Source organism: Panicum virgatum, chromosome 6N (assembly GCF_016808335.1).
Source record: "Panicum virgatum strain AP13 chromosome 6N, P.virgatum_v5, whole genome shotgun sequence".
Lineage (NCBI taxonomy): Eukaryota > Viridiplantae > Streptophyta > Magnoliopsida > Poales > Poaceae > Panicum > Panicum virgatum.
The window spans coordinates 36,044,987-36,058,150 of NC_053150.1; the positions used below are offsets into that span (position 1 = coordinate 36,044,987).

Consider the following 13,164-nt stretch of genomic DNA (forward strand, 5'->3'; position numbering starts at 1 on the left):
CGAAGAGGCTCTGGAACCACCGCACCATGGTGGATGGGGGCAACGTAGGCGGTGTAGCCGGAGGCGCGCCGACAAATTTCTTGAGCACACCGACGTGGAACACATCATGAAGACGAGCAGCCGGGGGTAGCTCCAAGCGAACGGCGACATCGTTGATGACCTCGACGACACGGTACGGCCCGATGAAACGAGGCTTGAGCTTGCCCGTAGTCGTGCTGGGGAGGGAGGCGGCGGGACGCTGGCGAAGTCGAAGAAGAGCCCAATCGCCCACTTGGTAGGAGACCGGTCGATGAAGCCGGTCATAGTGGCGCTTCTGCACAGCCTGCGCCTGCTCCAAACGGTAGCGAACGTCGGCGAGGAACACCGCGCGAGCCTCCATGTCCTGGGCCACCGCAGCAACACAAGTCTCGCCGGGCTCGTACGTACGGATGGTCGGTGGATCGCACCCATAGACCACACAGAACGGCGTCTCATGGAGCGAAGACTGATATGCCGTGTTGTAGATGTACTCCGCCCACGGTAGCCACCTCAGCCACTGTCGAGGACGATCACCGGTGAAGCAGTGGAGGTACATGATGATGACGCGATTGGTGGCCTCCGTCTGGCCATCAGACTACAGGTGGAAGGCCGAGGACATGTGCAGCTTGGTACCCATGAGCCGCATCAGCTCGCGCCAGAACGTCGAGGTGAACACCGGGTCGCGGTCCGACATCATGGACTGTGGAACGCCATGGAGCCGAACGATGTCGGCGAACAAGGCCTGCGCCATGGTCTCAGCAGTGTACGGGTGCGCCAGGGGGATGAAGTGGCAGTACTTGCTGAAGCGGTCGACAACGGAGAGGATGACAGACTTCCCGTTCACCGGTGGCAGCGCCTCCACGAAGTCGAGGCCGATGTCCGCCCAAACAGCCGTAGGTATGGGAAGCGGCATGAGCAGTCCCACTGGATGAAGGTGCTCCGACTTGTACCGCTGACAAGTAGGGCATGCCCGCACGAAGTCCTGCACCAAACGACGCATATTGGGAAAGTGAAAGTCGCGGTGGAGATGATGAAGCATGCGGTGGACGCCCTCGTGCCCATCATCATGGACAACCGCCATGATCTCCTGGAGTAGTGGCGAGGATGGTGGGATGTATAGTCGCCCATCATAGGTGACCATGCCATCGACCACCACCCATGGCGCGGCGCGCGTGCCTGCGCGGACCTCGTCGTGGATGGCGACCAGAGCCGGGTCAAGAGCCTAGGCGTGGCGAAGGCGCCCAATGAAGTCGAAGCGGGGCGCTGAGATCGCCAACACCTCGCCCTCATCCGTGTCCCGGTGCGAGAGAGCGTCAGCCACCGTGTTGGACGCACCGGACCTGTACTCGACGGAGAAGTCAAAGCCCAAAAGCTTACCGACCCAATGGTGTTGTGGGATCGTGGCGAGACGCTGGTTGAGGAGGTACTTGAGGCTGTAGTGGTTCGTCTTGACGAGGAAGCTACGACCCAACAAATATGGCCGCCAATGGCGGATGGCCTGCACGAGGCCGATGAGCTCTCGCTCATATGCAGCGAGGGAGCGGTGGCGTGGTGCAACCGGGCGACTGAAGAATGTGATCGGATGTGCATCCTGGATGAGCACCGCACCGAAGCCGTGGGTAGACGCGTCACAACCACGAAGGGCTTGGCGAAGTCCGGCAGGGCCAACACCGGCGCAGATGTCACGGCTGCCTTGAGGGCGCTGAAGGCCGCCGCGGCATCGTCGTTCCACGTGAACCCCTCCTTTTTCAGGAGCGCGGTGAGGGGGGCTGCGATGGCGCCGTAGTTGTGGACGAACTTCCTGTAGTAGCCCGCCAAGCCGAGGAACCCCCGCACTGCACGCAGCGAATGTGGTATAGGCCAATCATGGATGGCCTGCACCTTGGCCGGGTCCATGGCGACGCCCTCAGCTGAGATGATGTGGCCGAGGTAGGAGACGGAGTTGACGCCGAAGGAGCACTTAGAGCGCTTGACGAAGAGGCGGTGTTGTCGCAGAACTTCCATGGCGACGCGGATGTGGCGCAAGTGATCCGCCCAAGACGAGCTGCAGATCAAGATGTCGTCAAAGAAAACAAGCACGAACCATCGGAGGTAGGCACGCAGCATGTCGTTCATCAAGGCCTGGAACGTCACAGGCGCGTTGCAGAGCCCGAACGGCATCACCAAGAACTCGTAGAAGCCGTCGTGGGTGCGGAACGCGGTTTTGTCGATGTCCTCGGGCTTCATGAGGACCTGGTGATACCCAGATCGTAGGTCCAGCTTGGTGAAGAATTGGGTGCCATGGAGCTCGTCCAGTAGCTCGTCGATGACCGGAATAGGGAAGGAGTCCTTGACGGTGATGGCATTGAGCGCACGGTAGTCGACGCAGAAGCGCCAGGACCCGTCCGTCTTCTAGACGAGGAGCACCGGAGACGAGAACGCCGAGGAACTCCGCCGAATAATCCCCTAGGCCAGCATGGCTGCACATTGGCGCTCCAGTTCGTCTTTGTGCAAAGCTGGGTAGCGGTAGGGTCTAACTCCCACCGGCGGCGAGCCCGGAACCAAGGTAATGGCGTGGTCCCGACTGTGTGGCTGTGGTAGACCCTGGGGTTCGCCGAAGACATCGCTGAAGCTGTCCAGGAGCTCCTCCAGAAGCGAGCTGCTGGCCGTGGTCGCGCTCACCGCCGAAGTGCGCGGGCCGGCCAGACCCTGCGAGCAGAGGCCACGGCCCTTGTGCGTGAAGGAGATGGCGTGGTTGTTGAAGTCCCAAACGATCGGCCTGAGGGTGGCGAGCCAGCGAGTGCCGATTATGATGTCATAGCCCGCGAGCGGCATCACGTAGAGGTCCGCCGGGAAGGAGTCACCGCCGATCTTCAACGGTGCGCCGCGGATGACGCCCAGGCACTGTTGGAAATATGCCCTAGAGGCAATCATAGAGATGATCATATTTTCTTGTATTCATGATTAATGAAGTGTTCCTTGAATATCCATGAAAGGCAACTTGTATTGATTGACAATTATGTGAATTGTCTGTGAGACTCTTTACTTGTATGGTTATTCTAAAGCTGTTCCTAGTCGGAGTTCATGTGAGGACACACATGGATATTAGACTAGCATATGTATTAGTTGATGACTAAGTTTCACAAGTCATGGACATGTAGATGTCAAACTAATAATGTGGGCTCATGTGGGACATGAGTCTGAACTGACCCAACACGAGAGATGGTGATTTCTCATTACACAATATGTACGCTGTGTCCTAAGACCTGAGATCGTCGTATGTACTCAAGATGTGAACCGACTTACTTAGGAGCCATCAAACGCTGCACCGTAACAGGGTAATCATAAAGGTGGCTTTCGGGTCTGTCAAGAAGCATGCTGTGAGATATAGTCGGTCAAGATGGGATTTGCCCCTCTCTACAAGAGAGAGATATCTCTGGGCCCCTCGAGTGATTCGGATAAGGAAATGCATGGCAATGCTGGGCTTAAGAGTTAACCAAGTATTCCGAATCACAGGATCGAGAAAGAGTGATCGGCTTTAAACTAGACCAAATATCGTGAGGCAAAGGGAACAACATGTATATGATATTGTGGCGGCTCGTCTGATATGATCTTTGTGTGCGTATAGGAGTTGACATGCCTTGCTAGAGGCCACTGTCTACTATTGGGCCGAGTAAGAGTATTCGGGCCATGTCTATTCGCATATGAGCTCATAGGGTCACACACTTAAGGGAAAGAAGTCTGATAAGGTTGAGATCCGAATTAGACTGGGCTTAGGTGCACTAATGGGCCTTTTCGGCCCAAAAGGGGGCGCCCAAGGTGGGGCCCAAGGCAGCCCACCTAAGGGGCTATATAAACAGAGGAGGGGGGCGCCTAAGAACCCTAGCTGTTTTTTTGTTCGCGTGAACAGCAGCCGACGCTATAGTACCCGGTGCTACAGTAGCCGCGGGTGAACAGTGCCACCCCCTCCTGTGCACCAAGCCCGAGGTCGTTTTCACGGATCTAGCAATCCGGATCGCGATGCTTCTTCCCGTACATGTGGATACCTTGGAGGTGTCGCATCTGCTGCACAAGGATGAGCCGCACGAGAGGAGGTTCTCGCAACTGCACTGCCGGCTTCCATCTGCACTACACCGACGCGCTACAGAAGTTCCGCAACCGCGCGTCTAGTGGTAATCCCGTGATCTATAACTGCAGTAATCCTGGTTTATGCGGTAGAAAAATTTTGTTTTTGCTACCCCATATTCCTACAGTGGTATCAGAGCTAGTGCTGTCTCGTTATAGATTCGGATATGTGCATATGGAGATATGCGTAGTTTCAGATCGATCTATGACCTAGTTTCGTAAACTAGCTGCGAAGGTTGTGCAACGACATACTCCTACCGGTCGGTTTTCCGCCATCGGAGTTAAGTGATGCACATAAACCCGGTCGCTGCGGTTGGAGATCAATGCGATTGGTCGAATCGAAACTTAGGGCATAAGCCAGATGCATGAGATGCATAGGGAAGTAGATTGGATCTACTGCGAATTCCGTTTTGTTGCAAGAGCGTGTTTTACAGTAAAACAGTCATAACTTTTGCATACGAACTCGGATTTAGGCGAATTTTATATCTATTTGTATCTAAAGAAAAAGTTAGACTTGGTTTGGAACAACTTCTCTATTTTCGCGAAATTTAGATTTGCAAAATTCGGCCCAGAAGATAGAGTTTTCGGCGTTTTAAGTTCGGACGTCGGAATCGCATAACTCTGTTTTGCAGGTTTTGTGATCGGTATGGCCCCTATGTGTATGTGATGCATGTGTGTAATTGTTCCATGACCTGCGTGTCGTGATTATGACAATTCGGCGGGAGCCATATGAATTGTTGCATTTGATGTAATAGCCTGCGTGCTAACCTGTGATGATCCAAGTCGTGAATGTAATTTTATTTACTAGCTATTAGGTGTAATAGCAAGTTCTAGTTCTTGGAGTTTTCATCACATGAAGGATGGTGCACATGTACATGGAGATAGAGATCAACATGGTGAACAAGTTCCATGAAGATGGAGATCTACATGGCGAACAAGTTCTATGGAGATGGAGATCACCAGAAGAATAAGGGCCATACTGATTCACAATTATGTGCTTGCCGTTCTTGACGTTTTACTATTACGTGCATCATAGTAGAAGTAGAACGATCCCTCACAAATTTCGAGCTATCATGCACTACCAACTAAACATTGCACTGTCACATGTCTTGTACGATTGGTGGTGGGTCTATGAAATTAGGGCGCCACTGGTCTTGACTAGACAGGCTGTATCGGATACATGCACGCATATGAGTTGGTTAGCTTGACAAGGTTAGCTTAACGGTTAAGGACCTTGGGGCATAAAGGTTGGGCGCCGAGACATGAGATGTCACCCAACAACAAGAGTCATATGAGATATGATTAGCAAAGAGTTGCTTACCGATCTACCTTGTCCTCTAGCGGTGATGCTAAAGCTCACTAGTCGACTTGATAGTTGTGGGTCTTGAATCACTAAGAATCAATGGAGGGATATTGATTTTAGTGGGAGTAGATTCTGTTAAATTGTTTAATATGATTTACTTCATCATGAATATGTTTGTCTTAGTATTTTGCATTATTATTTTGTTGTAGATCATGGTCCGCAATAACACCCAATCCTTTTCATTGCGTTCGGTCCTTGAGAAGGACAAATTGAATGGGACTAACTATGCGGATTGGATCCGCAACCTGAGAATTGTTCTCAGGGAAGAGAAAAAGGAAGATGTTCTAGATACCCCATTGCCAGAAGAGCCTGCTGATGATGCACCTGCTGCTGCAAAGAATGCTTACAAGAAAGCATGTGACAACAATCTTGAAGTGAGTTGTCTCATGCTAGCTTGCATGGAACCCGAGCTGCAGATACAGTTCGAAACAAATCATGAGGCGCACGATATGATCGTGGCGCTTCAGGATATGTTCCAGACTCAGGCCAGGACTGAAAGGTTCCATGTGTCCAAGGCCTTTGTCGAATGCAAACTTACAGAAGGCACAGCAGTGGGACCACATGTGATCAAAATGGTTGGTTACACACAGAGGTTGGAGAAGCTGGGCTTCCCACTTGGCCAAGAGTTGGCCACTGATTTCATTCTTGCTTCTTTACCGCCGAGCTATGGGAACTTCATCTCGAACTACCATATGCACGGGGATGAAAAGGGCTTGAATAAAATGTGTGGCATGCTCAAGACAGCAGAGTGTGACATAAAGAAGAGCACAGGCAGCGGCCATGTGATGATGGCTGTCCAGAATAAGCCTACCTTCAAGAAGAAAGGTTCTTCTTGGAAGAAGAAGGGCAAGGCTAAGGTTGTGAACCCCAAACCGAACCCAACTCCCAAGGCTAAACTTGGACCAGCTGCAGACAAGTTTGAGTCGAAACATTGTGTCTCCTTCATGTCTGATGAAGGATGGTTATTCTTTTGCGAGTGAAAACAATGGTTGTGTGATCTCTAAGAATAACATGTTTGTGGATCTGGCGTCCATTAAGAATGGGCTGTCTATTCTAAATCTTGATGATTCACCTGTCTGTAATATAATTGCTAAAAGGCCTCGGCATACTGATTTGAATCCTACCTACATGTGGCATTGTCGTCTCGGTCATATAAGAGAGAAACGCATGAATAAGCTCCATTTGGATGGACTTCTAACTTCGTTTGATTTTGAGTCATACGAGACATGCGAAGCTTGTTTGCTAGGCAAGATGACCAAGACGCCATTCACAGATTTTCCAGAGAGAGCATCAGACTTACTGGAACTCATACATACTGATGTATGTGGACCAATGAGCTCGATTGCTAGAGGTGGATTCCAATACTTCATAACTTTCACTGATGACTTGAGTAGATATGACTATGTCTACTTGATGAAGCATAAGTCTGAAACTTTTGAAAAGTTCAAAGAATTTCAGAGTGAAGTTGAAAATCAGTGTGGCAAGAAAATTAAAGCTTTATGATCTGATCGTGGAGGCCAATATCTGAGCCACGAGTTTAGCAATCATCTAAAGAGTTGCGGAATTATTCCACAACTTACGCCGCCTGGAACACCTCAGAGAAACAGTGTGTCTGAGCGACATAATCGAACTCTGTTGGACATGGTTCGATCAATGATGAGCCAGTCGGACCTACCGTTATCGTTTTGGGGTTACGCTCTAGAAACATCAGCTTTCACACTGAACAGGGTGCCGTCAAAATCCATAGACAAGACACCATATGAAATATGGACTGGCAAGTCTCCCAGTTTGTCTTTTCTAAAAATTTGGGGTTGTGAAGCATTTGTCAAACGACTCCAGTCTGACAAGCTTGCACCCAAATCGGATAAGTGCATATTCGTGGGATACCCAAAGGAGACCTTAGGGTATTACTTCTACAATTGATCTGAGGGCAAAGTGTTTGTCGCTCGGAACGGAGTTTTCCTAGAGAAAGAGTTTCTCAAAGGAGAGAAAAGTGGAAGAACGGTGCAACTCGAAGAAGTTCAAGATGAGCCAATAGGACAAGACTCTACAAGTGACGCTAATGTAGCTGAACAAGTTGAGATGCCTATGAAAACAGAAGCACCTCTACAACCACGAAGGTCAGCAAGGCTCCGCGCAGCACGGGAATTATTATTGTTAGACAATGATGAGCCTGCGACATATGCAGAGGCGATGGCAGACCCTGACTCCGAGAGATGGCAAGATGCCATGAAATCCGAAATAGAATCCATGAAGGAAAATCAAGTTTGGAACTTGATAGACCCGCCTGATGGTGTGAGAACCATAGAGTGCAAATGGATCTATAAGAAGAAGAAAGATATGGATGGAAACATTCACATCTATAAAGCTCGACTTGTCGCAAAAGGTTTTCGACAAGTTCAAGGAGTTGACTACGACGAGACTTTCTCGCCCGTAGCGATGCTTAAATCTGTTCGGATTATTCTAGCTATTGCTGCATATTTCGATTATGAAATATGGCAGATGGATGTCAAAACAGCTTTCCTCAATGGAAACCTGACCGAGGACGTGTATATGATGCAGCCCGAGGGTTTTGTCGATCCGACCAATGCTAGAAAGATATGCAAGCTTCAAAAATCCATTTATGGATTAAAGCAAGCATCTCGGAGTTGGAACATTCATTTTGATGAAGTAGTCAAAGGATTTGGCTTCATTAAAAATGAAGAAGAGGCTTGTGTTTACAAGAAAGCAAGTGGGAGCTCTGTTGCATTTCTAATCCTGTATGTGGATGACATACTGTTGATTGGAAATGACATTCCTATGCTTGATTCCATAAATATTTCACTGAAAAATAGTTTTTCGATGAAGGATTTAGGGGAAGCAGCATACATTTTGGGAATTAAGATCTATACAGATAGATCGAAAAGACTTATAGGATTAAGCCAGGATATTTATATTGACAAAGTGCTAAAGCGGTTTAGCATGGAGGAGGCAAAGAAAGGGTTCTTGCCTGTGTCACATGAAATACACCTTAGCAAGACTCGGTGTCCTCGGACGGCTGATGAGCGGGAGCGCATGAGCAAAGTTCCATATGCCTCGGCAATTGGATCTATTATGTATGCAATGATAAGTACACGCCCATATGTTTCTTATGCTCTAAGTGTTACGAGCAGATACCAGTCTGATCCAGGTGAAGGTCACTGGACAGCTGTGAAAAACATTCTTAAGTACTTGAGAAGAACTAAGGATGTGTTTCTTGTCTATGGAGGTGAGGAGGAGCTCGTTGTAACGGGTTACACCGATGCTAGTTTCCAAACCGACAAAGACGATTCAAAGTCCCAATCAGGTTATGTGTTCACAATGAATGGTGGTGCTGTAAGCTGGAAGAGTTCCAAGCAGGAGACCGTGGCCGATTCTACAATGGAAGCCGAGTACATCGCAGCTTCGGAAGCTATGAAGGAAGGTGTTTGGATAAGGAAGTTCTTTATTGAGCTTGGTGTGTTTCCAAATGCGTCCAGTCCACTGGACCTTTACTGTGACAACAGTGGGGCTATTGCGCAAGCAAAGGAGCCTCGGAATCACCAGAAGAGCAAACACATTATGCGGAGATTTCATCTCATTCGAGAGTTCATCGAACGTGGTGAAATTGAGATATGCAAAATACATACAGATTTGAATGTCTCAGATCTGTTGACAAAGCCACTCCCGCAGCCCAAGCATGAGGCGCACACAAGAGCAATGGGTATAAGATACATTTTAGATTGACTCTAGTGCAAGTGGGAGACTGTTGGAAATATGCCCTAGAGGCAATCATAGAGATGATCATGTTTCCTTGTATTCATGATTAATGAAGTGTTGCTTGAATATCCATGAAAGGCAACTTGTATTGATTGACAATTATGTGAATTGTCTGTGAGACTCTTTACTTGTTTGGTTATTCTAAAGCTGTTCCTAGTCGGAGTTCATGTGAGGACACACATGGATATTAGACTAGCACATGTATTAGTTGATGACTATGTTTCACAAGTCATGGACATGTAGATGTCAAACTAATAATGTGGGCTCATGTGGGACATGAGTCTGAACTGACCCAACACGAGAGATGGTGATTTCTCATTACACAATATGTACGCTGTGTCCTAAGACCTGAGATCGTCGTATGTACTCAAGATGTGAACCGACTTACTTAGGAGCCATCAAACGCCGCACCGTAACATGGTAGTCATAAAGGTGGCTTTCGGGTCTGTCAAGAAGCATGTTGTGAGACATAGTCGGTCAAGATGGGATTTGCCCCTCTCTACAAGAGAGAGATATCTCTGGGCCCCTCGAGTGATTCGGATAAGGAAATGCATGGCCATGCTGGGGTTAAGAGTTAACCAAGTATTCCGAGTCACAGGATCAAGAAAGAGTGGTCGGCTTTAAACTAGACCAAAAATCGTGAGGCAAAGGGAACAACATGTATATGATATTGTGGCGGCTCGTCTGATATGATCTTTGTGTGCATATAGGAGTTGACATATCTTGCTAGAGGCCACTGTCTACTATTGGGCCGAGTAAAAGTATTCATGCCATGTCTATTCGCATATGAGCCCATAGGGTCACACACTTAAGGGAAAGGAGACTGATAAGGATGAGATCCGAATTAGACTGGGATTAGGTGCACTAATGGGCCTTTTCGGCCCAAAAGGGGCGCCCAAGGTGGGGCCCAAGGCAGCCCACCTAAGGGGCTATATAAACAGAGGAGGGGGGCGCCTAAGAACCCTAGTTGTTTTTATTGTTCGCGCAACAGTAGCCGCCACTACAGTACCCGGCGCTACAGTACCTGCGCTATAGTAGCCGCGGGTGAACAGTGCCGCCCCTCCTGTGTGCCAAGCCCGAGGTCGTTTTCGCGGATCTAGCATTCCGGATCACGACGCTTCTTCCCATACGTGTGGATACCTTGGAGGTGCGGCATCTGCTACACAAGGAGGAGCCGCACGAGAGGAGGTTCTCGCAACTGCACTGCCGTTTTCCATATGCACTACACCGACGCGCTATAGAAGTTCCACAACGGCGCGTCTAGTGGTAATCCCGTGATCTATAACTGCAGTAATCCTGGTTTATGTGGTAGAAAATTTTGGTTTTTGCTACTCCATATTCCTACAGGCACTTCACGCGCTCTCCGTTCGCGACCATGGCCGTGAGGCGCGCGCGGCGATGGATAGGTAGCCCAGAGCGGTGCGTCGCAGCCTCCGAGATGAAATTCTGGGTGCTGCCGGAGTCCAGGAGGGCGACGAGGGATGCCGCGTCGAGGCCGACCATGATCTGCATCGTGTCGGTGAACGCGACCCCGGCGAGGGCCTGCAAGGAGAACATGGGTGCCTCCTCCTGGTCTGCGGCCTCGGCACGCTCCGGAAGGGCGGCGTCATCTTCCTCTTCAACGCCTTCGAGGAGGAACAACCACTTGCAGACGTGGTTGTGGCCACGGGTGAACTTCTCATCGTAGTTGTAACAGAGCCTGAGGCGACGTCGCTCCTCTTGTTCCGCCTGGGTGAGGCGCTTGATGGGGCGGCCTTCAACTGGGAGGGCCGGCTTCGGCCCCGGCGGCACTGGCAGCGCGGCGGTGCAGGACGCGGGGCTGGCGCCGGCAAGACAGGTCTGGTCGCGGCCTTGGGCGCCGGCGCGGTGTACTGTTCCCGTAGCTCGAACTACCGGGCCAGACTCATGGCAGCGTCTAGGGTTTGCGGGTTCTGGATGCGGACGTCGAGGCTGAGCGGCGGCATGAGGCCCCCGGTGAACAGCTGAACGCATTGTTCCTCCAAGAGGGGACCCGCGCGGGCGAGGAGCGCCTGAAAGCGGTCCATGTAGTCGGCCACTGTGCGGGTGCGGCGACACTCGGCGAGCTCGGCCAAGGGCGCGGAGCGCAGAGGTGGCCCGTAGCGGAGGTTCAGCAACTCCTTGAAGTGGCGCCATGATGGAGTACCCATGTCCATTTGGATCTGCATGTACCACAGCTGCGCCCCATCTTCAAGGTTGTAGGACGCCATCCACACCTTTTCCTCCTCCATGATTCCTCTCGGCGGGGTTAACTATGGTCAGTAGAGAAGAAAGAGTCTTCTAAGAAACTATCTAGGATGTCTCTTCCTTCTTCCGGAGTTGTGTGTGCGAACCATCCTCCACTGGCATCGTCAAGCTCCAGGGCAGTTTCCATGTCTAAACCTGAGTAGAAAACTTCCAATGATACTTCATCGGGTATAGACATGTCTGTGATAGATGCCAAAAGGTGTGAGAATCTAGCCCATGCTGCACCTATGGACTCCTTCTCTAATTGCTCAAAATCGAGGATGTCGATCGGTAGGGAGTCTATGCGTTCGGTGAGGGAGAACGAGTAACAAAAGTCATCTTGAAGCTCCTCCCAATCACCGCTCATACTTCCTATCGTGCGGGTGTGCCATTGCTCCGCCTTCTCTATAAGAGAGAAGGGGAACAATTTCCGCCGCAAGGCTTCTTGTGTCATGCCTAGCATTTCTAGACCCGAGCACAATTCCTCGAATTCTAGCAGATGCTCATAGGGATCTTCATGAATTTCTCCAGAGAAGGGTCGCTTCCGAACCATGGCTATAAAGCCAGGGTCGAGTTCATGGTTAGATGAGGAAGATGGTGATGGCTCAAAGAACTCGCCCATTGGGGTAGAGAGCTAGGGAAAGGATAGCTGCTCCAAGGGTAGCGGGGGTAAAGGTAGAAGGAAAAAAAGGAAAAAGATACGAGGACGACTGAATCCGAAAATAATGTAGCTGCCGTTCCCCGGCACCGGCGCCAGAAAGCTTGTTGGTATTTTGTAACGTCACGGATAAAATCCGCAAGCGCACGGATATCGCTGTAGCTTTCACGCAAGAGTATTCCAGGGTATCGTATCCACTAGGGAACATGAGTACATTACCTACGGGTTCATGCTGTCCAAGGACACACACACTAGTGTAGGAAGATAGGAAAGAGAGGACTTTCTAAGATCTAGAATCTATGTTTAGAAGAAGAGATCACGTCGCCGTTATACTTCGAGTTGAGAGGGGCGGTGGCGAGGCTTGTCGGAGGCCGGTCGGGAGAGGGTGCCATGGCGCGGCGCGCCTGTCAGGCATCGCCGACCAGGTGGCCGGCGGCCTCTGCCGCGCGCGGTTAGAGAAACAGAGGAGGGGGTGAGCCGAGTAGAGAGAGAAAGGGAGGGCTAGAGAGAGAAAGAGAAGTCAATGGATTTGACCGTGAATTTTCTCAAAATTTTACATAGGAACTCAAAATTCTCCAGAAACGAATGTTGTTCAAAATTTCGAGATGTGCAACTTTTCTTTCTACCACTTTTTCATCTGAGGCTTAGTTTTTGAATTATAAGTTAGATTCTATTAGTAAGTTTTAAAGCCTTTTTGCAAACTCAAATTTTCCTCAAACAATCATGCAACAACTTGAAAAATTTCCCAACATGAAAGTTGCTCTATTTTTGAAACACTACAACTTTTATTTTGGTCAAAGCATTATTTGAGCTATATTTTTAGAGTTATGCCCATTTTCTATTTAATTGTATTTTGGAGTGTTACTTAATTCATTCATTTGTGAGGATAGAATCATATACACCTTATATATATTTTAAATGCTTGTTGGTATTTTGTAACGTCACGAAAAAAATCCGCAAACGCATGGATACCGCTGTAGCTTTTACTCAAGAGTATTCC

General features: G+C 49.7%; 1 protein-coding gene across 1 annotated transcript; it reads right to left on the reverse strand.

The window, feature by feature from the left end:
* Window positions 1-613: 613 nt before the first annotated feature.
* On the reverse strand, window positions 614-11,511 carry LOC120678111. The gene is made up of 5 exons (XM_039959270.1): window positions 11,166-11,511; window positions 10,637-11,133; window positions 2,536-2,901; window positions 1,627-2,409; window positions 614-1,240 (listed from the first exon to the last, which is right to left on the reverse strand). Exons 1-5 carry the CDS (start codon window positions 11,509-11,511, stop codon window positions 614-616), a joined length of 2,619 nt encoding a protein of 872 aa, XP_039815204.1.
* Window positions 11,512-13,164: the final 1,653 nt, after the last annotated feature.